We start from the raw sequence: 23,709 nt of genomic DNA, 5'->3' as shown, positions 1-23,709 counted from the left end.
TCTTTCAAACCAGGATTTGAGGCAGGTTCCAACAGAGGTCCCACAGAAATGAAGGTTAAGACAATAGAACCAGAAAGTCAGCACCAAGTAGACGAGGGAAAAGCAAGCATGCTGATTATGAGGAATAACAGAGCAGCAGTGATGGGGAGGCAAATTTGAGGGCAAAAAGAGAAACACAGTAAGTTAGTTTACTTTAAAACCAGAAAGAAAACATCCCAGTTCCTAAGCAAAACAAAATAAAATCTCTTTCCCCTGACAATAAATTATAAAAGACATTTCTTGAGTTCTTATATGCTGGTGAATTCTCTTTCCAGCTCTGAAGTTAATTGGATGACTTAGTCAGTCTGTGCCTCAGTTTCCCTATCTGTAAAAAGCAGATAACACCTGTCTTTTCCTTTCTTAGAAGCATGTGGTGATAACTGGTAATTAATAAAAGTGCTGTTGTGCCAATACAAGTTGCTGTTATTAGTTGACTAAAAGCATTATAACTTTCGTAATTTGCGATAAGCCACAATTGGTGTCTGAGGCTAGTGAAGGAAGGATCGATTTCTACTATCACCACTGCCCCTTTCCATAGTCACCCCCCAAAAAGACTGATGGACATTTGAGTTGCTTCCACTTCTTGGCTGTTGTGAATACTACTGCTATGAACACGGGTGTGCAAATACCTTCTCAAGACTCTGTTTTCAATCCTTTTGGGTATATGCCCAGAGGTAAGATTCCTGGATGAGTTGGTGGTTCTATTTTTGATTTTTGAGGAACCTCCTTGCTGTTTTCCATAGCAGTCGCACCATCTTGCATTCCCACCAACAGTGCACGGGGTTCCAACTTCTCTACATCTTTGCCCACGCTTGTTATTTTCTGTATTTTTGGAAGTAGCCATCCCAATGAGTGTGGGATGGTATCTCATTGTGGTACCTTGTCATCATTTTTATCAACAACTTGGAAGAAGACACGGAGGGAGGCTTGTCAAATCTGAGAAACCAGAATGATAGGATCTAGACCCAAAAAGATTTCAGTTGACTGTAATAATGAGCTGACACTTCTGTATAATGATATCTTGCATAGAAGAGAGGTAGAGGGTCAGCCTCTCATTGGTGGGCCTACACCTGAGCAGTGCCCAGGCCTGCTGGCGCATCGCAATCACCTGGGGAACTTTAAAGCTATAGAGAAGATAAATTCTCAGACCTACAGAAGCAGAATTTCATGGGGTGCCCCTCCCCGCCAGGTGATTCTGATATTCCGTTCGGTTTGGGAATCAAAGCGTAGTCCCAGAATTGGCAGCATCAGTGTCACCTGGAACTTGTTAGAAATGCAGATGTTCGGGCCCCACCCCAGCTCTGCTGAATCAGAAACTCTGAGGGGTGGGGCCCAGCAATCTGTGTTTTAATGAACCCTCCAGATGATTCTAACTTTTGAGAGCCTCTGCTTTAGTAAAGCACTAAGCCCTTTTTCAACACCAAGCATCTGTGCCTTGATGGATGTTAATCCTTTTACAATAGCAATAAAATCCATTAAATACAGGGTATGAATTCAACTTGCGGCATAAGACAGTCAAAGAAAATTATAAAGACCTAATAGGAGAAGTAAAGGAAGGAATAAATGAGGAACTAGATTGTGCTCCTGGTGGGCAAGGCCCATGCACAAACTTAATTCGATACCAATTACATTCTCTTTTTGTAGAATGAATGAGGAAAAAAATCAGCTTTTTTTTTCTTTTACTGTATTAGGGTCAGACCTGTGCTACCAAATTTTAAAACAAAGCGGCAATTCTCCAGATCATACAGAATCAAGTTTAAAACAGAAAAATCAATCGGTAGGCAAGACTAGACATTGCAAAAATAAATTCAAGCCATTGTAAGAGCTTAATCTGTGAAAAACCATAGGCTGCACAGCAGGAGAAGGAAGCACTATTTAATAAGGTTTTTTGGAACCATTTCTTTGTTTGTCCATTCATCGTTTAGCCATCAAATGTGTGAGACTTCCTGTGAAAGGCACTGAGCATAGAGGAGGGGGTCTCTGCCCTCGAAAGCCTCAAGCAGACCCATCATCATGTGATATGCCGGCATGTAAATAGACAGTTAAGAGATATGAATGAACGAATGAAGGAATGAATGAATGCAGAGGGAGGGAAGCCCAGGAGAAGCCCTCAGGAAGCCCATCTCATCTGTCTTGGTTGGGGTTGGTGATGAGGACTTCCCAGAAGGAAGGCTGGGCCCAAAGGATTGCAGAGCTTCAGGTAGGCAAAGTGGGGAGGGTTTTCCGAGGCCAGGAACTGGTTCATACAGAGACAGGGAGGTCATAGAGAGGGTCTGGGGCACCTGGAGCCGACTGGGAGTAACGAGAGAGAAGTGGGGTGCGGGGTTTGCCCTACAGTGGAGATGGGTTAGCCTATAGTCCTGTTCTCAGCCCACACTGGTAAGTTCCTACTGACCACAGAGTGAACGGTAAACCTATTGAAACTTTCTAAATGAAGCAGAATAATGTTTTCCTAGCTCTGGTGAGGTGACAGACTTCTGCCTCCTGAAGAAATTAAGTATTCCGCGAGAGACAGATTAATGGACTGCGATTTATGTAAACGCATTTGCATGACAAACTGTAATTAAACCCCAAAGGGGAAATCATGTGTTGGAGAAAATATGCAAGAGATAGAACTTATCAAAGCTCACTGGGAAATAGATAAGAGGAGAGCATGGAGTCCTGGAAAAAGGCTGAACTTTGGAGTCCTCCAGGCTCCTCACCTTTTCTGTGATGGCACCTTGACAGCCAGGTTCCTTGACTTTACAATGGGAATAATGCTTCTTCGCAGAGCTGCTGTGAAGATTAAACAAGAAACATAGAAAGGCACTAATACTGGCCTGGCACATAGTAGGCACTCATGTCGCGTTCACTTCCCTCTTTTCATCATTCAAAGTAAGAGCCAACATTTTTGAGTATTTGTGCCAAGTATTTCACATACAGGCTCTTATTTACTCTGTATAACCCCATGAGTTAGGTACTATAGTTATTCCCATTATTTAGATGGGAAAGTTGAGGCATTGAGAAGTTAGGCAACTTGCCCCAGGTTTGGACAATTTCTTGGGAGAGCTGGGATTTGAACCCAGCTCTGTCTTTCTTCAGAACCCAAGTTCATAACCCCCATGGCACCTGCCTCTCGGCACGTGGTGAGACAGTGAAGGGGCACGCTGTCCACGAGGAGATCTGGGCAGAGACTCGCTGTAAGAAAAAGCCCATAGCAGAGCTGTGGAGAGCCAAGTACGTTTCTGGGGGCGTGAAGGCTTTGTAAAAGGCATCGAGCTTCTCTCAAAGAATCTGAATGAGTTCTAGAGGGAGTGCAGTAGAAATGCTGCCCCCATGACCCAGAGAGGACAGCTCTTGTCCGGGAGAAGCACGGGACCTGGCTCCTGGGTCTCAGCCGTGTGACTCTGGCTATGCCCTTCACTTCTTGGAACCTCGGTTTCCTCATCCACAAAATAAAACAAAACAGAAAAACAGTAATAGTTCAGTCTCCGAGGAATTTTGCAAAAACTAAGTTCATGCATTGATTTATTTTTTTATTGGTTCATCCATTCGCTCATTCATTCAACACGTATGTGCTGGGTACTGACTTGTGCACCAGGCACTGCACTGGAAGTACAAAGAAAACTAATACATAGACCTTGACGTCGAGATACTGGTAAATAATACCATCTACATGAGAATGCTTGGTAAACTGTAAAGCAGGATACAAATAATAATTGGTATTATTATCTCCTTGGCTGGGGGAGTCGGCGATGTGTCCCGACAAAGTAGCTCAAATATTGTTTCTAGTAGTGAAAATCTGTTGTCAGCACAATTGCCCAATGACAGAAGAATGGCCAAGCAAAGACCATTCTGTGACTCTTAAAAGTGTTATGGGTTCTCCTTCTTCCAAAATAAGCATAGCTGCTGGGAAATTTGAATCTTTTTTCTTTTTTGGGATTAGTCTGTTTGGACTACAAGAGGTGACAGGGACAGAGGCCAAGATCACTCTGCAGAAGGTTAACGACAGTTCCAGAAAGTGTTTGCCAATCAAACCAGTGCAGGGTAGTGACGGTTTTGTCACTACTAGTGAATCTGCACGACCTCAGTGCAAATTATTGGAAAAGGAAATTTAAAACACCACTCACATAACTGAGTATTTTGTCTGTAGGATGACAAATAACCAGTTAGTTTTCACCCACTGTCCCCAGCCTAGTGATTTGGGGGGTTGTCCTGGCGCTGGGTCCATGTGGCCAGGACGTTCCTCCCAGCCTGCCTGGCGGCCGGGTCCTCACTCTGCCTTTCATTTCAGACTACATCAATCTATTCAGCACCAAGTGTCATGGCTGCGATTTCCCTGTGGAGGCCGGTGACAAGTTTATTGAAGCTCTGGGACACACCTGGCATGACACCTGCTTCATTTGCGCAGTATGTTTTTAGCCTGGGGTTCTGACTTCCTGAGAAGGGGCAGGAGGGACCAAGGCGGGCCAGAGACCAACCCTCTACATCCCTTTCAGCTCTGGCATCCTGATATTCTGATCTGTTTTAAATGCTGGCAAATACAATGATGCCTTGATATGTCACAGTCAAGCCAAGTTTTATTACTAATAATTTATCAACCATTGTGGCTTTGTCACTTTCTGTTTCATGAAGGATAACAGCAGAATGTCCCAGGATCTGGGAAACCAGCAACTTTCCTCACCAGCGATGCTCTCAATAGGTGGGATCAGCCAGTGACACTGGGGTTTAAATAGGGGGTGGCTTCCTATGGTTATAGGTTGTTTTAAATATGATGAAATGATTCAAGGGTTTTCCCCCCGATTTTCACCAGAAACACTAGATCAGAGCATATTGACTAATCCTATGAGAAGCTGAGATAAGGTTTCTTTTGATAGAACCTTTAGAAAGCAGAACTGAGTATCATTTCATTTTCCTAAATGGTCCTGTTCTTGATATATTGTTGCCAGGAGATAAGCCTTAGATTAACTATTAACCATGTGCAGTTTCTTTCTGCTCAACAGCCCGGTCATTTCCACCATGAGATTGGCATTTTCCTTCTGAGGGCTTTGGGTTGGGGTCGGGGCACAGCAATGAGCCCACTGACGTTTCGACTCTGCAGTCGAGTTAGAAATAGTCATCTCTGATGAGGCCCTGTAAGGTGAGACTATAATGGACTGAGCTGTATTTGGGAAAATTAATGTGCTACTACTACTATTATTATTATTATTACTATTATTTTTAACCAGAGCTGCTCAAGGTAAATTTGGGGAATGTATGAAAGATCTGTATAGTTTAAACTTGAGTAATTTTTATAAACTTATGACACAGGACAACCCTAGTCATAAAGTTTACTGCAACACACTTCAGGTTTCACACTTCATTTCTATACGCCTCCCCCCACTTGTGGGTGCGTTGTATTTATTCTGTGTATTAGTTTGCTAGGACTGCCATAACAAAGTACCACAAACTGATGGCTTCTACAACAGAAATTTATTCTCTCACAGCTGTGGGGGCCAGAAGTCCAAAATCAAGGTGTCAGCAGGGCCATGCTCTCCCTCCCAGCTTCTGGGAGCTGCCAGCAGTCCGTGGTGTCTCTTGGCTTGGAGCTGTGTAACTCCAGTGTCTGCCTTCATCGTCACAGGGCTGTCCTGTGTGTGTCTTCACGTGGCCTTCTCCTCTGTGTCTCTCTGTGTGCTTCTCCTCTTCCTATAGGGACATTGGTCATATTGGATTAAGGGCCCACCTTACTCCAGTACGACCTCATCTTAACTCACATCTTCATTACATCCGCAAAGATTCTATTTCCAAATAAGGTCGCTGCTGAGTCCCTGTGCTGAGTAGGTGGGAGGTACTGGGGTTTAGGACTTTGGCGTATGAATTTGGTGGGGGTCACAATTCAATCCATAGCACTCTGATTTTCCAGCTCTTTGAACAGATTCTCTAGTTGCCTTTTAGGGGCCTTAACTACATCAGGGCCTCCCCTCCAAAAAGGGACAATGATATAAATATTCTGGCTTTAGGATTGTCCTCTGCAGAGCCACAGCTCAGCAAGGCACAGCATAGGGCTCTCTGACGCTTACATTCAAGCCGTGGCTTGTCTGATCCAAAGATGCTGCCTGCACAGCTAGTTACCCAACTTCTAGAAGGATCCAAGAGTCTTGGAGAAAGTCCAGGGAAGACAGTGGCACAGAAGGCCTGTTCTCCAAGGGCAGGCTCATGAGAGATCTGTGTTGTGTGCAGAGAGAAGTATGGCAAAGGAGAGCGTGGGTCTGCGCCCTCAAGCCTGCTGTGTTTGGCTGAGAGTCACGATGGTACAAGTCCTGGAGAGAGACCAGAGGAAGCAGTAAAGCTTGGGGTTGTTCAGGCTGAGATTACAAATAAGTTCCAGCCAGGTGTGAGACCCAGAGCGTTGCCCAAAGAAACCAGGGAGGTCCCATCCTTCAGAGAATCGGCATGGGGAATGCTTACATCTTCCCTCAAATTAGCCGTGTGTGGCACTCACTGCCCCATTAAGATATTTCAAAACAGAACTTGGTTTCATTTTGGGAAGGCAATCTTTTGATGGGAAAACTTTGAGGGCTTTTTTTTTTGTTCTCTTTCCATCACTTTATATTTTCAGATCACTTCTAATGAGCATATATTTTTAAAAAAAAGAGTAAGAAAGGAAGATCAGGACCAGCTCTCCCAGCTGATGTGCTGTTTTCCCATCAGTTACATCTCAGGAGAGCACATACTTTAGACTATTTCAATTTACCAAACATTCCTTGAGTTTGGGGAATACGGGAGGATCCCAGAACAAATCTCCACCCTCAAGGAATTTAGAATCATGAAAGGAAAACAAAGCTGACATATATGAGCAGTTAAAGAGCGGACAAGAGAGCATCTCTGAAGTACCAGGCATATGAAATGGAGGCACGGAAGGGCAGTGTGGGTTGGGGTGAGAGTTAAGCTCCTGTCCGGCTTTGGCACTTGAGTTCCAATGGAAAGGATTTGGGTCCTACCAATCCAGCAGGGGAGAGATGTCTTACTGGCCTCTCTTTTCCTCTAAGTCTAGTTGGTTTCCAGCCCTTCCCTATTGGTGTGGGTATCAGGAGAGGATGGGTGGTGGTGTAACTTTTGTGAGCAGTTAGACGGGCTGCTGCAGCTAGCCTATTTCAGTGCCTTCCACTCTGTAGGGTCAGCGCTGTCCATGGCCATCACGCCTTCCCAGCCAGGCCCTGATGCTACTTGACCACAGAGCCTGGGGGCTGGACCATCCTGCTGTGTCCCTGTGCTGGGTAGGCTGGAGGCCTCCTCCACCATGAACCCGACTTGCATCCCTTCTGCAGTCTCCTGGCCCAAGACACAGCATGCCTCCCTATGACGGTTCCTGCCCTCAGCCCCATCTTATCAATGAGCCACCTCTGAGGCTCTGGCCCTTCCTCACTCCTTAGTCCTCAGTGCCCTGGCACCCTTTCCAGCCTGACTCATCCCAAAGTTGTAGAAGTAACCAGCACTGTCCCAGACCAGGCAGGGTCTCCTGGCCAGAGCCCCAGATGTTGACAGGCTGCTCCTTGCCAACTTGCTCCAGAGCTGCCTTTCTGTCTCCCTTGAAACCCGTCCTCATCAGTTGGATCTTGGATGCCACCTTCTTGGACTTGTCTCCAATTTGTCCCAGCAGCTTGAGGCCACTACAAGAGCCTGATTACACTCAACATCCCTGCATCCACTTGGGATGTTTTTGGACACTTTTTCAGGTCACTGGCTTCCAGGACCTATTGGCGGCCCTGTGTGATCCCAAGTACAACATCCTCAACTGGCCATCAGGGCCTTGCACATGGAGCCACCATGATGCCACTTTTCTTTCCAACTCTGTTGAAGTGGACACATGCTCACTGACCCAAGGTCTTCTCAGGAGGATGATTCTCTATCCTCACGCCTACCTGTTCATGAGAACTCCATCTGCACTACTTCCATGGTCAGAGTCCTGGATGTGGCCCCCAATTCTGCTCCCCATTAGGGATCCTCAGTGCCCTTTCTGGGGCTGGGGCCCACCCCAGCCAATGTGACTTCCCAATTGACTCTGACCGTTGACATTTTGCCCACCCAGGGCCGGCCTACATATTGGTAGTCCAACAAACTCAGAGGGCTACCTCTGTACAAGTCCGTCTGTAAGCCCAGAACAATTTCAAGTAAACATAGCCCCTCTCTGCTGTGGGGTGTGGGAAAAATTAGCATAGAACTGGAGTCTTGCAGACCTAGATAGACATGGATTTCCAGCTTTACAACTTAGTGGGTCTGTGACTTAAGCAAGACTCTTGGGCTCTCTGAGCCTCAGTTTTTCAACTGTGAAATAGGGAAAAGTCATACCTACCCCCTGAGGTTTCCGTGAGAAGTAAACGAGATTGTGTATCTACAGCGTCTGACATCCTGCCTGACCCACAGTAACCTCCTCAGATATTCCTTAGCTCGCTTCCGTGATTTCTCCATCTTCAGACTGCGTTCATATGTTGTCATCATGGGGATATATAATTTCGCCTCTGTTTTTTTTTCTCATAGAATATTTCCCTGCATTCATTTTTCCATATTTGATTTCTTATTTTCGTGGTGGCATTCTGTTGGAAAAATATACCATAAAAAATTTACTTAATCATCCTCCTATTGAGAGAAATATAAGTAGTTTCCAGTTTTTAGTTGAGTACACATTGCTTTCTTGTTCTGTGCAGTAGTTTCTGCCAGATGGAATTGTCCAGAGTGGTGTTACCGGGTATGGGGTGGGCACATCCTTCTGGCTCCTCCTCAGGGTTGCCACATCCCTTACAAACTGAGCTGAGTCATGTGTCCCCAGCAGTGCACGAGTAGGCCTGATTCCCTTTTGGCATTGCTGACTTCTGATCAATTACATTTTCTTCCCCACTTTCTGGCTACATTCTTGTAAGGTTAAAGGTGACAAGCCATTGAGTTTGTTTGCTTTATTTATTTTGCTAGATTCACAGATAGGTGTCTAGTGGTATCTCATGGAGGTTTTCTTTTTCCTATAATTATTAGCAAGGATAGTTTTTTCTGACGTGATTGTTAGTTTACTAATGGTACTTCTTTACGTATTTATCCTCTCAGTGGATATTGATTGGTGAACTTGTCTTGGTTCCTTATAAATTTTGGAGAGCGTCAATTGGTCCTCTTCATTGTGTATATTTTCTCTATCCCATTAGATTTAATTAATTTAAGTCAATTTGAGTTTTCTTCCACGTTCCTCTTTGGAAGTTTTAAATTTTATATGGTTCAACCCATCTCCTCTAATCTTCAGTCGTGAAGAATTTGTAGTGGGGAGAAACAGGCTGTTGTCTTTTCTCCCGTCTGCATGTGAGGGTGCTTTGTCTTACAGGGGTGACTGAAATCTTTTGCTCAGGTCCCCCTGCCTCATGGGCTATGAGGGCCCATCTCACTCCGGTCTGTTCTCTGCCCCAGGTCTGCCACGTGAATCTGGAGGGGCAGCCGTTCTACTCCAAGAAAGACAAACCGCTGTGCAAGAAGCACGCGCACGCCATCCACGTGTAGGGAGCCCAGGGCGTCGGATGCGGACAGGCTGCGAGCTGCTCCTGCTGCTGGCAACAAAGGATTCAAGGAGGCTGGTGTTTCTTTTGAGGGGAAAGAGGGAAGACAGGAAGCAACGGAGCCCTTTTGAAGTATAATTTTAGTCCTTTCTTCTGCACTCAGATCATGTATTTGCATAGTTCAGACTAGGAGCCAAATGAAGATTCCTAAACCAAGCTAGTAATTAATCCAAGACTGGAATTGTACTTCAAATGTTCAAGGACAGGAATCCAAGAACGCAAGAGTGAAAAACGAAAAGTCACTTTCCCGAAGGCGGACACTTCCCTGAGGTCCCCGGAGCAGAGATGGAGCTCAGAGCAGTTGTGGAGAATCTGGAGCGTCTGCGGAGTTCTTTCGAGCTCCTCTGGCAAACGAGCCAAGTGCCAACAGTCCTGGCTGCGGGGTATTTTTAGAGCCATAGCTGAGAGCTGGTTAGCTAAGACCGATTGGGCTTTCCTCACCAAAAAAGGAAGTGTTATTCCATGACTAGCGTCATGGCTACCTCTGCACATCAGACTTCAGGCCTTGAACAGACTCGAACATTCTAAAGGGAGCCCAGACATCCAAAGAGATGTCTTCCGGGAGCCGCTGGGCAATTGATGGGGCTTCGGGAAGGGCTGTGGCTCAAACTGCAGATGGTTGAGCCAAGACGGGCTCTTCCGTTACCCTCTTTCAGTCGGAAACATTGCACTGTCCCCTGAAGGCTTCGCTCCTGTTGGAATTGCGGTGCGCAAGTGGAATTGGGTTTTTCCAGTTTTGCTTTGCTGTGTGTGAGAGGAGATTTTTACGACGACTCTGGGTTGTGTTTGGCCTTTGTTTTGCTTTGTGAGGTGCGTTAGCATGAGTGTCCCGTTTTGTGCATGCATTTCACTCCCAGGCCTATGACTGCTCACTTAGTGAGTCTTCCTTAGCACCCCTTCCCCCAACAGGCTTGGTGACCTGCGGGAAAGAAGAGAGAGGCAGTGTCTGAGACAGGATGGCAGAATAAATAAGTTGAGAACATGCCCAAGCTCCGGGTGGGGATGAAGATTACTTTCTGCCAACCTGAGTAGGAACACACGCGTTGGCAGGCCCTCCCACTCAGATCTGCAGCATCCTTCTCATATGTTCCTTTAAATCCAGCACGATTACGTACAAGTGTGTTGACTGCCGGAAGGAAAAGATGGACTGATAGACACTTATTCGCCATTCTGGCCAATATTTTGAGAATGGATGAGCTCAGTTGACTTAGCAATTATTTAAGTATTTATTGAAATAGACTTGGGTCTTCAAACTTCTTTAAAATATTAGTGATAGCCTGAGTTAAGTAAGCATTTGAAAGCTGTTTGGTGATAGAAGCTTAGTTCCGGAGGCTGGAGATGGGGTCGTCTCCTTCCCTTGCAGGGAGCACGGTGGCGTGCTCATGGAGCCTGGCCTTGAGGCAGGCTGTGGGCGGCTGCCTCCCATCTGAGCACAGCACTGGGCACTCTTCCCGTCTGCTGCTCCTCTCTCCTCACTCCTGTTTTGGATTTTCTCTTTGCACGTTTCACATGTTTTACGGGAATGCATTAGAACACTTTTTCTTCTGAGAACTGAGGCTTCCAGGGCACTGCCATTCTACTGAGTGCGTCCCTTCTCCCCGAGGGAGAAGGAAGCAGCTAGATGGGACCCTAGCAGGAGGCCCATGTGTTTTTTCCAAGGGTGAAGCCACCACCATCCTCGGGGAGTGCCAGATGCTTTACCTTTGGAGCAATAAGAAGGTGAACATAAAGCACGAGGCAGCAAAGTCTGCTGGGAGTGCCTGGAGGTCTTCCAGGAGTAGCAAACAAGTAACTCAGAGCATTCTGTTATTTTTGGAAAGTTCAAATATACAGGGGACAAGGAGGTTGCTGACTATACAGAAAGGCTCTAAGCAAATCTTCACTGAAAACCCCCCCAAAACAACCAACTATTAAATTAAATTATCAGGGACTGGTTTTGAGGAAAGGAAAAAAAAGTCCCCTAAAGTTTCCAAAATATCTTTTAAAAGGATTTACACACACACACATACACACAAACACGTATGATCACTAAAAAGCGTACAGTCAGTAAAAGGAAAAGTGAAATATTTCAAAGGACAACCTCGTCACAGTCATTTATTGAATCGGTGTTTCTACATCTTAGTGTAGATTGTGAGGCACTCTTATTTACCAAAACGCAAAATAAACAAAAAAAATATTTTCAAGGTAGCAAGGAGAGGAGGTAGTTTTGAATACGGTTCCCTCGGTGTTTGTACGTTTGGCGTAGCGTCCAGGTTAAGGTTGTATCCGTTTCAAGTTAATACTGTGGATGTCCTATGACACCACACACAGTTTTTAAGCGTTCACTGTGGAGAATACACTTTGGATTTATAGTTCTTGTCTCTTAATCGTTGACATTTATTTAACATTTACAAACATTAACTTTTGGCAACTGAGTGACTTGTGTCTGCAGTGTTTGTGTTAGGAATCTAGCTTTTATAATGTTAACTTTTCAACCAAGGTATTCTTGCTTTGGGATTTTTTTTTTTTAATTTTAAGATTTCATAAGTGGAATGTAGTGTGTTAGAGGTGTGCACAAAAATATTTTGCATGTCTTTTTTTTTTTTGGCCTGTGTGAATTCTACTTTTTAAGCAAAATAAAACCCCAAAAAGGATGTGCACATACAGATATTTCTGTGTAAAGTTTTTTCATGTGACACAAAACGTAGGTCATTTCTATGCGGCTGCAAATAAAAGCAGGAGACAAAACAAAATGCCCCATGGAGAAGAAATGCAACTCGCTAGTTCTGGTGGCTGTGTGGCCCAACGGTAGTTTAATTGCCTTGTTTAAACAGACGAAGATATGTGAATAATACAAATGTTTTGCATACAAAGCGAATTTACCAGGTAAATAAACTGAAGACTAAGTTTTGCCTTTTCTTTTTGGAAACGTTTATTTATTTAGCTACTTGGTGATTAAATATTTCAGATTTATTTATTTTTATTCTGCTCTTAATTGGCTTCATTTCTAGAAAAGTTCCTATATTTTCTTCTGTATGTTTTGTTTTGAAATAAGCTCAAAGAAAAATCCTCTCCTGGCATTTTTTTAAATAATGAAGGGCCTTCTGAGGGCGCTATGCTTAACAAAACAAATGCATTCTTTTTCAAGGTATTCTGTTCCTAGGCATTACTTGAAAAGAAAGAGAAAATTTCCATAATTTCTTTGATTTTTAACACCTGAATCAGATTTTGAAAGAGCTGTGCAATTACAAGCAGACATAAAATCTCATTATTTTAGTACTTTTTAAAGCTATGGCAATTTTTCAAATAGGTAATGGAGGAAAAAAAACGGCTCATAGAGTCATAGGTTCTAAAGTTGGAAGGAATCTAAGAGACCATCTGGGCATTTTCTAGATGTGGGAACCAAGGCCCCGAAAGGGAAAGTGGCTTCCCAGCGTACACAACCAGCGAGGGAGGCAGCTGGCTGCCGCGAAATAAACATGGACTTTGACATGTTAAGACCAAGGTTTACAGCAAAGCTGATCTAATACCACCTGAGTGGAGAGAGTGTCTCTCAGCTTGCCTATCTACCTGAAAATGAAGGTCCCAACACCTGCCTCACAGGCATATTTTGAGAACCAAACGCAATAACTTCTGGAAGAAAATTACCATACCAATGTTAGTTATTATTATCATCACCAAGAGAGTCGAGTCAGAACTTAAGGCCCTCACTCCTGCTTCACTGTCTTAACTCTTCCAACTTGTCCATCCAGAAAAAATACAGTGAAAAGACCAGCAGCCAGAATAAATATTACACAAATTGTCCAGGAATATAAACCACATGGATCAGAATTTGGTATAATTATAGCAAAACTTGAGCCCTCTTCACTGAGGACTTGTGGACAGAATAAAAAGTGTTTGTTCATTTGCCCATTCATTCATTCTTACAACAAGTATTTATTAAGCACCTACTATGTGCCAGGCTCTGCTCTGGACACTGGGAACATGATAGTGAATAAACAAGACAAAAAAACACTGTTGTCGTGGAACTTAGATTCTAGTGGTTTAGAATCAGCCAAACAAGATAAATAACTAAATTATGTTGGATTAGTTCTGAGGAGAAATGTTTAGACTATTTAAAGTCTAACACTGGCATTCAGCTGGACTCAGGCTCATTAATGGTGAAGATGTGGCATGAAGAATGGGTTTTAGATCAAATGTTAGGAAATAGCTGTATATGCTACTCATGGAGAGATTCACAATACACGTGTGTGAGCTGGGTGAGTACTCAGACCTCAGTAACGGAATCTGTCACCTTATTTGAGCACAGAATATGAAACTCCAATTTGGAAAACACTGCCTGAAGTTTTGGTTTGGGTTTTTCGCGAACTCTAGCTTTCCCAGGACAATCCTGACATCAAATAATCCTTCTCGATGTGCCACTCACATACTTATACCATTTCGACAACTTGGACGCTGTATCTTTTTTTTTTTTAATAAATAGCCTGTATGTTTAGAGCAGTTTTAGGTTCATGGCAAAATCAAGCGCAAGGTACGCAGATTTCCCGTGTACCCCTTGCCCCGACTCATGTCTGGCCTCGCCCACCATCAACATCCCCCACCAGAGTGGTACATTTATTACAATCAATGGACATCCACTGACACATCATTATCAATCCAGAGTCCTTGGTTTACATTAGGGTTCAGTCTTCTTGTTGCACGTTCTGTGGGTTTGAACAAATGTATCATGACACGTATCCACCGTTACAATATCATACCGGGTGGGCCTGAGGATCCTCTGTGCTCTACTATTTGTCCCTCCCTCCCCCTTAACCCCTGATCTTTTTACTGTCTCCATAGTTTTGCCTTTTCCAGAATGTCACGTAGTAGGCATCATACAGTGTGTAGCCTTTTCAAATTGGCTTCTTGCACTTAGTAACATGCATTTAACTTCCCTTCCTGTCTTTTCATGGCTTGATAGCTCATTTCTTTTTTAGTGCTGAATAATATTCCAGCAGTGTATCTTTTCATTCCACAAACATGCACTGAGTAGCTAGGCTCTATGGTAGGGATGGAGGACGACAATACAGACAAGGTTCCTGCTTTCACAGAGCTTACACTTTAAAAGGAAGAGACGAGCAATAAACAAGCAATACATAACCCATATAATTTGAGAGAATGAGTGCTATGGGTCAATACAACAGAGCAATGTGTTGGGGGCTGGAGTAAGGTACTTTTGGTTTGGCGGTCAGAAAGGCCTGGGCCGAGGAGGTGACATTTGGACTGAGATCTGAAGGATGAGAGGAAACCAGCCATACCGAAGTTTGAGGCAGAGTGTTCCAGACAGTGGGGAAAATAAATGTGAAAGCTTTACGGGAACAATTTTGGCACGGTGAAGGCCCAGGGCTCGAGAGCAGAGGTAAAGAGAGGGCAGTAGGACAGGAGGTGGAGAGCACAGAGGGCCAGGTAGGCCACGGCAAGACCACGCCAGACAGTGCCTCCAAAGGCCGGCCAATTGCAAAGAGAGAAAATAAATATTTGACTACAAGTAAAGAACCTCTCTCTTTTTTTTTTAAGAACCTCACTTTCAATAGAAGAATGAGTGTTATTTTTCCTATAAGACTTTTCACTTGAACGAAATTTCCAAGCTGTGCATCAAGCAGTTCTGGACGAACATGGCGAAACGGTCAGGGTTAAATGCAGCTGTCCAGTCTGGGAAACAGTCTGTGTGCATGTGGCACCAAACTGTTTTCTGAAATCTGGGAAACACAGACCCGTGCTTGCATGCACACCCGCACAAACTGCACACACACGTTGTGTTTTAATTAATTGGAATCATACTATACATACTGTTCTGAGATTTGCTTTCTTTTAAAAATGATGTATTTTTAAACTCAATGTCACCGTTTGATCCTACTTAAGCCTCTATAAAATACATATTAAATATTAAGATTACGAGTTAATCGATTTACGCGCTTGTGGAATACATCCTGCCCGACAAATCAGAAATAGGTCCTGCCATTAATTTCGTCAAGGCAATCAACCACCTCTCTGAACCATTAGACATCTACACCTTCAGTGAAGACTTTGCTCTGCCGTCTCACCTGGATGTCCTCGGCCATCTCTAAGCTGGCCTGTCTTACTGGCTGGAGGAATGGCCCTATGTGTGTTCTTCCCATCCTTTGTGCTGCTACAGACCCTGCCCCTTTAGGCACAAAGACTGGTTCAAGAAGTAGGTTTTTGGACCAAACCAGAACCATCAGAACCTTCCCGAGATTTTGTCAAAACGGAGCTTGGAGAGAGAGAGAGTCTCTTCTCTCACTGGTGGCTGAGCACAGAGCGTAGTCCAAAGGCTGTCGTTCCCTCCCGTGTGGAGAACGTCTGTCTGTGACCGGAAAGAAGGAAGCCAATGGGCACTGAGAAGCAAAGATTAGAGATGAGGAGGAACAAGTGTTCCGCCAACATGAGGGCTCCTGGGGCTCGTCGTTCCCGAGGCTCCACGCCTCTTTATTCCTTGGTTTGATGAAGTTCCCCTTGATCCCTGAGCTTGTCTAAACTTGGTTTCTGTCACTTGCAACCCTAAGAATCGCAACGAACACAATGCCCAATGCTGAACGCAGGATGCTGGGGGGACTTTAAGCCCCATAGTCAGCCACTCATCTTACCCATGCCATCCCATCTAAACAGACATACCAACAGAGTGTTCATTATTGTAAACAGTTTCGAGACAAATCCGCCAGTCCCGCTGCCCCAAGCCTCTCCTGGGCAGGAATTCGGGAGCCGTCACTGGCTGATTTACCAACCTGCTCCTCCTCTTGTATTCTTCCTTTGGGTGAATTGCAGGCACCACCCAGTCATTGAAACTAGAATTAATCTGGGAGTCATCCTAAGTGGCTTTCTTCTTCGACAACAGCTCTTTCTGACAGCCGATAATTAGCACAGGCTGCCACGTTTACTTCCTGAATCTGTCTTGAGTCTGTCTTCTCTCCATCCTCAGGAATTCTTCCTGCCTCCAAACAGCTCTCCTCTAGGTTATCTCACCAGCTTCCTGACGCACCCTGTTGTCTGCATTTTGCCCCCTACCGATCCTTTAGTCCATTCCCTATACTGCAGCAAGAGAGCTCTCTTCAGAAATAAATCTGACCACATGGTGCTGCTTGACACTCACAAATGCTTCCTATTATCTCCCCCCGCAGAGCCCACACTCACTGCATCCAAGACCCCACACACTAGGCCTCATGACTCTCTAGCCTCTCAGCCTGCTGTGGACCTACCTTCTTTTTTTCTTTTCTTTTTTTTGAGGAAGACTGGCCCTGAGCTAACATCTGTGCCCATCTTCCTCTACTTTATATGCGGGATGCCTACCACAGCATGGCTTGACAAGCAGTGCGTAGGTCCACACTCTGGATCCGAACCTGCGAACCCCGGGCTGATAAAGCAGAATGTGTGAACTTAACTGCTGTGCCATCGGGCCAGCCCTGGACCTCCCTTCTCAGAACATGACATCGTCCTGGCCACTCTGGGTCAGCATTCTCTCCTCAGTCTCTCCACAACACTCTTGCATGTTCAGATTATTTAATAATTGACTGTTTACATATGTTTCTCTCTCTCTCTCTCTCTCCTTTTTTTTTGTTGGTGAGGAAGATTTGCTCTAAGCTAACATCCATCGCCAATCTTCCTGGTTTCTTTTTGGCTTGAGGAAGATTAGCCCTGAGCTGACATCTGTGCCCAGCTTCCTCTATTTTGTAGGTGGGACACTGCCACAGCATGGCTTCACAAGTGGTGTTAGGTCTGTGCCTGGGATCCGAACCCCTGACCCCGAGGCCGCCAAAGTGGAGCATGCTGGACTTAAACACTATGCTATGAGGCTGGCCCTACATATGTCTTTCTCACTTCTTTACACAGGAAGCAGCTATGAGGAACACATTTATGTGTTAGCCAAACACTGAAAAACTGAACGCTCCTCCACAGCAGTGTATGCATTGGATTACATTTTTTGTTTTATTCCATCTATAATTAGGCATTAGATTGGAGAGATTTCAAACTGAAATGACAAAAGGATGCCATCATAGTTCTTGCTTAGCTGGAAACTGAGTTTCTTTTTTTACAAACAAATTCTATTAAAAATCCAAAACGTTTTATTAAGTAAATTCTTACAGACTACCTTTCCATTTGCAAATCAGTTATCCCCTTATCTAACTCTAGTTCAAAGTCTATTTGATGCACAAAAGTAGGTATAAAGAGACTATTTCAGGGCCAGCCCCAGTTCCCTAGTGGTTAAGTTTGGCACATGCTTTGCTTCAGCAGCCTGGGTTCGGTTCCCGGGCGTGGACCTACACCATTCGTCTGTTAATGGCCATGCTGTGGTGGTGGCTCACGTACAAAAAGAGGAAGATGGGCAGTGGATGTTAGCTCAGGGTGAATCTTCCTCAGCAAAGACAAAAAAAAAAAAAAGGGCTATTTCAAAATAGTTTTTAGATTCAGGGGAGAAGCCAGCTAATAGAGGTTTTATCTTTTACTTTGTTTTTTTTTTTTTTTTTCTGCTGAGGAAGATTTGTCCTGAGCTAACATCTGTGCCAATCTTCCTCTGTTTTTTAGTATGTGGGCTGCCAGCACAGCATGGCTACTAACAGAGCAGTGTAGGTCCACACCTGGGAACTGAACCTGGGCGGCCGAAATGGAGCATGCTGAACTTAACCACTAGGCCACCAGGGCAGGTCCCTTATCTTTTACTTCTAATGGAGCACTTGGGAATGCTAGAGGGTCCTAGCGTTTGTGGGAGAAGGATTGGTGTAAGGCCTCCCCTGGTAGAGGCAGGAATGCACATAGTGAGGGTGATTCTATCCCACATGTAGTCTTTGCTATGGAGACCCCTGCAGTCTCCTTCCATACTTGTGACTTTCTGGTGAGCTCTGAGATAGGGAGGCACTGGAGAAAAGTAGGCACACATTGGAGAAGAACCTGATCCAGCCTGGGATAAAGGTGTTGTGAGGACATCTTTAAGAGTACAAATTTTAAACACAAAATGAATTACAAAACTGAGTATTCACTTAGAATGAGAAGAACCACAACAAATTACTGGAATTGTGGCTCTCTGGGTCTCTTGCTTCTGAAATCTCTTTAGGCAAGTCATCAGAAGAGCTCACCTAGGAACGCTCCCTGATTGCAACCTGACTTCCCCTCTCAGCCTAGAACATTCCAGCCATCCTCGGCATTCACGGGGACCTTTGAAAGTGAAGGACCCTGAAGCTTAAGCTTCCTTAGTTTCCTGGTAACGCTACTCTGGACACAGGCCAGTAGAATAAAGGACACAGCCATTTGGGAATGCTGATTCCCTGCTCGGGCTCTGTGTTAGGAACTGGCACCATTTGTCTGGGGGTGTCTCCAGAACCAAGACCACAGGCCTTGGAGGTGGGAGAGTAAATAAGATCACTTAGTGAGGCGAGGCTTGAAATGGGCCCTTACTCTGCAGCTCGCACCTGCTGACAGGTGGCTACCTTCCTCCACCGCCTAGTTGAACTAACCCTATCTCACGGGCCCAGGTTTATGGGGAGTGTAGCTGAGACAGTAAGGCAGCTGTTGAGTGCTATGATACTATTAGGATGGAGGTTCAGGAGGGGGACCAGGGTGTTGCAGAAGAAGCCCCAGGTAGTGGCTCAGACCTCAGGTAGGAATACCAGGTCCTTTGTGAGTTGCCTGGAATGATTCAAATGACCAGAATCATCTCTGAGCATGTAGATTCATAACCAGAATGTGTCTTTCGAAGAAAGAAGCTTTTCTGCATGCACCTTCTAGGTGCCAAGCACAGTACTCGGTGCTTGATGAATCCTTTCTCACTGAATCTTCACGACCCTACCAGGTTGGGAAGCCAAAGGTCAGATAGGTTATATACCTTTCCCAAAAAGGTAAGATTCCCAGCTATGATTGTCTTCTCTCCAATAGGCACTTGCTGTGGAGTCCTGTCAGTTCAACAGTCTCAAAGTTCCTCTCCTTGGTGGAAACACTACGTTCTCCCCAAAGGACTGAGAGAAGACAGAGAGTTGAGTTCAGTTCCACAAACATTCCTGCAGCCTCTACTTTGAGCCAGGCCTTGCGCTAAGTAGCTCAGCATCGTGAATTCAGAGGCGAATGAGGCACAAGACCTGCCCTCACAGAACTCAGTCTGGTGGAAGAAATAGATAAGTTATGGCGTAATTTCATACCATATGGCAATAAATGTTTCTCCAACTTTTCTGCAAAGCAGACCTAAAAGCAAAGGACAATAAACAAGTGCCGTCTAGGGACTCTCTGCAATTGTGCAATTTTTTTTATGATCTTTTAACTAAAAAAAAAAAATGCCCCTTAAGTTATTTATTATTAGATAAAACCGATGCCCTGTAGAGGGTGCCTTATAACATCACATACTCCATGCTCAATGCTAGGTACCCTAGTTTGAGAAGCAGAAGGCAAGGTGAAGGAATGGACAGAAATAAGCTTGGGGTGCCACGGGACTACTCAGGAGGGACATAACTCAGCCTGGGAGTGGGCAGCGGAGGCTTTCCAGAGAAGGAAATTCCTGAGCGAAGGCTGGAATGAAGAACTGGAGCCTAGCCCAAGCTGAAGCAGAACTCATACCCTAATTACTGCAAGGCACTGGGCTGTATTTGAAGTAAGGCTCATTAAGAGTTTTACAGTTGTTTTCTTTCCCCTTCAACATAAACACCAGTGGACCAATCACTTTCTAGAAGGAAAAAGGAAAGGTAGCTAAAATTAATTGAGTGTGGACTCTATGCCAACTGTTTTCCATACACTGTTTATCCTCACGTCTGTCTCATTAGATTGATATTATTTACCCTCATTTTATAGATGAAGAAACTGGAATTCAGAGAGGTTGACAAACTCTGCCCAAGGTCAAAAATTAGGAAGTTCAGCCAGAATTCTGTCTCCAAAGTTGGTGTTGCTTAGCCTGTTTCTGAAGTGGGTGGCTGCAGCAACCAAGAAAACAGTGGCTTGGCCTCATGTTTCAAGGATGAAAGGAAAAAAAAAAACCAGAGGGTTTCCATGAGTTCTTGTGCCGTCTCCTTTGGTTATGGAAAGTTCTGGAAAGGGACTTCTGGGCTACTCCTCTGGCTGGCATTGCTGAATCTGGCCTTGGAGAAGTAAGGGTTCACGGGCCATCCTTGGGGAGTGTCCACCGAGGTCTGCTTTATAGTTTATAATTTGCTGTAAACAGCTTACTGTTCCTAATTAAACCTGTAGGATCATGCCTGAACTTTTAGGAAACGAGAACTTTTTTTTATGGTTCTCTTCTCAGTGGTAAAACTAGAGCCGTCTTCGGCTCCACGAGCCTCCTTAACCTGTTGGGCCCGGCTTCCAAGACTCTGGACTGTAGTCTAGAGCTGTGCAGATGCTGGTGAAAGGCCTGGTAAATGCCTGGGTGAAGGATTGCTGGTGATCGTGAGGCATCTCTTCCAGAGGGATGCTCTGTGATTCCATGTAGCAGGGCTCTAGGGCACCCCAAGCACAGATTCTCTGATGCCTTACACACTAGGATAGAAGGGAATCCAGATCTCTCGACTAAAATCTGCTGGCTGACAGTGATTTTCAAAGACACAGTTGCTCAAAATGACACCTTCCTCTCTCAGGACAGGGGCTGGATGAAACCCCCTTAGTTTGAAACTGGCGACAGAGAAATGCCCGGGTTCATGTATCTTAAATGTGATTTTTACTAATTGTGAAAGGAGTATGTGCTTATGGAATAAAATGTGAAAAACAGTGACATATAAACAGGAAGAAGAAAAAAGGAATCATGGTCCCACTGCCCGGAAACAACCACGATTAGCGTTTTGGCCAATTTTCTACCACTTAAAAAAAATTCATTGATTTTGTATTGTGGTAAGTACACTTCTTACATAACTGTGACTTTACAGCGTGGCATAGCAACCCCCATCTCTGGTGTTCTACACGTTCAGAGAAACTCTTCTAGTAACGAACTATAGAAACGACCACTGGAAGTATGGTCTTTCCGCCATTTGCATGGAATGGTGAGAACAGAAACACCAGTTCAAGAGAAGGGCTCAGACACTGTTCACGAGGCCTGAGCTGAGCAGGTCAGTCTGTGTCAGTGCTGTCCCACAGAACTATGAAGATGGAAATGTCCTTTATCTGTACTCTCCCAGTACGGGGGCCACTAGCCCCATGTGGCTACTGAGCACTTCCTGAGCCTAGACTAAGAAACCTAATTTTAACTAACTTAAAAATGACGTAGCTAGACATGGCGAGTGGCTATTGTACTGGACAGCGCAGGTCTAACACAGAGGATTTATAAAAGAGTCACTTGCTGGTCTCAAAGTGTACGGTGGGCAGAGACTGAAAGTTGGCATTGAGAACACAGCACCGGTCATTTCAAATAAGGACGGAACTCAGAATATTGCTCAGTAATGACAAAGGCCACCCTAAGAAAAAGTATAGAGATGGGTTCACAATTAGTCTCTGAAAAGGAAGTCAGTCATTAGCTGCCTTCTGACATCCTAGCAATTAACCAGTGTTGGGAGAACAGGTCTCTCCAAGCAGGTGCCAAATAAATAGGAGATAAGAGACTATAAAAATGAAAAGCCTTTTGGTCTTTCATCACAGGATAATCCAGCGCATGTGAATTAATGGCAAAAGGCTCAATAATAGCTTTTGTGAGGAAATAGGAACAGTGTAGCAGGATATCCTTTTTCCGCACTAAAGCACCCAATTCTTTCAATTTTATATACAGCGGAAGCAATTAATTGTACTAGAAAGAAATCCACAGCTGGCTTTTCCTGATGGCCCCATAAGCAACAAGCACTATTGTTCAGCTTCCGGGATACATGCACAGTCATTCTACTGCACTGATGAGATTCTTCTGATTGTTTAGTTTGACTTTTCCAAGGATAAAAACGTGTGTGTTAACCTCTAAAATTTAATTCTTCTCATCATCGCACATTTTCAGTATAACCAGCTGTCAGAAAGTTAATTTTTTGTTTGTAATATAATCCAAGCATGTGACTTGATGCTAGCATTTCTTCTGAACTTTATGTGACTGAATCATAAGTATTCACTTGTGTTTATTCGACGTGTTTATATGCAGTTGAACTGTACAGTCTCTGCTTTTGTGGTTAACATTCATAGTGTGGCTATTCGAGGACTGCACATAACAAACAAATAAGATTCTATGTCAAAACATTAGAAACTCAACATTTCAAACTATTGGCCTGGATAGTGTCATTTTGCCTTTTATGTGCATTAAAACACACTGTATTTCACCAATTCTTTTTTTTTTTCCTTCTTCTTCCCAAAGCCCCCTAGTACATAGCTGTATATTCTAGTTGTAGGTCCTTCTGGTTGTGCTGTGTGAGACACCACCTCAGCATAGCCTGATGAGCAGTGCCATGTCCACACCCAGGATCCAAAGTGGTGAGACCCTGGGCCGCCGAAGCAGAGAGCGTGAACTTAATCACTCATCCACGGGGCTGGCCCCTCACCAATTCTTAGATGTGCACTTTTTGACATTCTATCATCTCTGAAATTAGGATGTCTTACAATTGACGATATGTCATAGTTTAATTGACAGTGTTTTTCTTTGCTAGTTGTACATAAAATGATGCTTATGATCAATGATATGTTGGTTTTGATGAAATATGTGTATAGTTAAAATTTGATTAGTATGATGCATTATTGCCAGTGTAGCAACAGAATAACTTTTGTTATTAAGAATATTCACATTGATCAAATAAATGAAAATTTTGATTAATTACACATCTCACGTGGGATTCTAATTGACTTCATTCTGACAAATATGTACCTTGCCCCTTTCATTTTCCCCCAATCTTTTTATCAATTAACCAGTTCTAAAATGTTTATTTTTCTGATTATAAAAGCAATACTCCCCAGTGTGGAGAGAGAAAGCTTATGGAAGAGTGGAATAGCCATCTTTTAGGCCACTACTCTGACAACTACTGCCAACATTTTGTCTCTATTTCCTTTTAATCTATTTATTTGTATGCATATATATTTTGCAATATAGAATTAACAAATGCTTAAATATATCTTGCCAGATGCCCTGAAAGGTATATAAAGTTAAACAATAGAACAGCTGGCTCTCTCTAAGCAAGCCAGGGACTAGGCTCCCTGCCCCCAATCCAAGTGGCAC

At 44.2% G+C, this 23,709-nt stretch overlaps 1 protein-coding gene and 1 long non-coding RNA gene across 7 annotated transcripts in view; one reads left to right on the top strand and one right to left on the bottom strand.

Moving 5' to 3' along the window:
- Positions 1–12,490, top strand: part of LDB3 (LIM domain binding 3) — a 60,243-nt gene extending 47,753 nt beyond the window's left edge. For all 6 annotated transcript variants that reach the window (XM_070229960.1, XM_023648682.2, XM_070229953.1 and 3 more), the window contains 2 exons: positions 4,313–4,428; positions 9,448–12,490. In XM_070229960.1, the coding sequence (XP_070086061.1) occupies positions 4,313–4,428; positions 9,448–9,537 (206 nt within the window). In that variant the 3' untranslated portion in view covers positions 9,538–12,490. The remainder of the gene's footprint in view (positions 1–4,312; positions 4,429–9,447) is intronic.
- Positions 5,472–9,449, bottom strand: LOC138916731 (uncharacterized). The gene is made up of 2 exons (XR_011424072.1): positions 8,354–9,449; positions 5,472–5,706 (listed from the first exon to the last, which is right to left on the bottom strand). It is a non-coding gene; the product is annotated as an uncharacterized lncRNA (long non-coding RNA).
- Positions 12,491–23,709: the final 11,219 nt, after the last annotated feature.

This window comes from Equus caballus, chromosome 1 (assembly GCF_041296265.1).
Source record: "Equus caballus isolate H_3958 breed thoroughbred chromosome 1, TB-T2T, whole genome shotgun sequence".
NCBI classification, from domain to species: Eukaryota; Metazoa; Chordata; class Mammalia; order Perissodactyla; family Equidae; genus Equus; species Equus caballus.
This window is presented reverse-complemented; position numbering and strand designations above follow the sequence as displayed.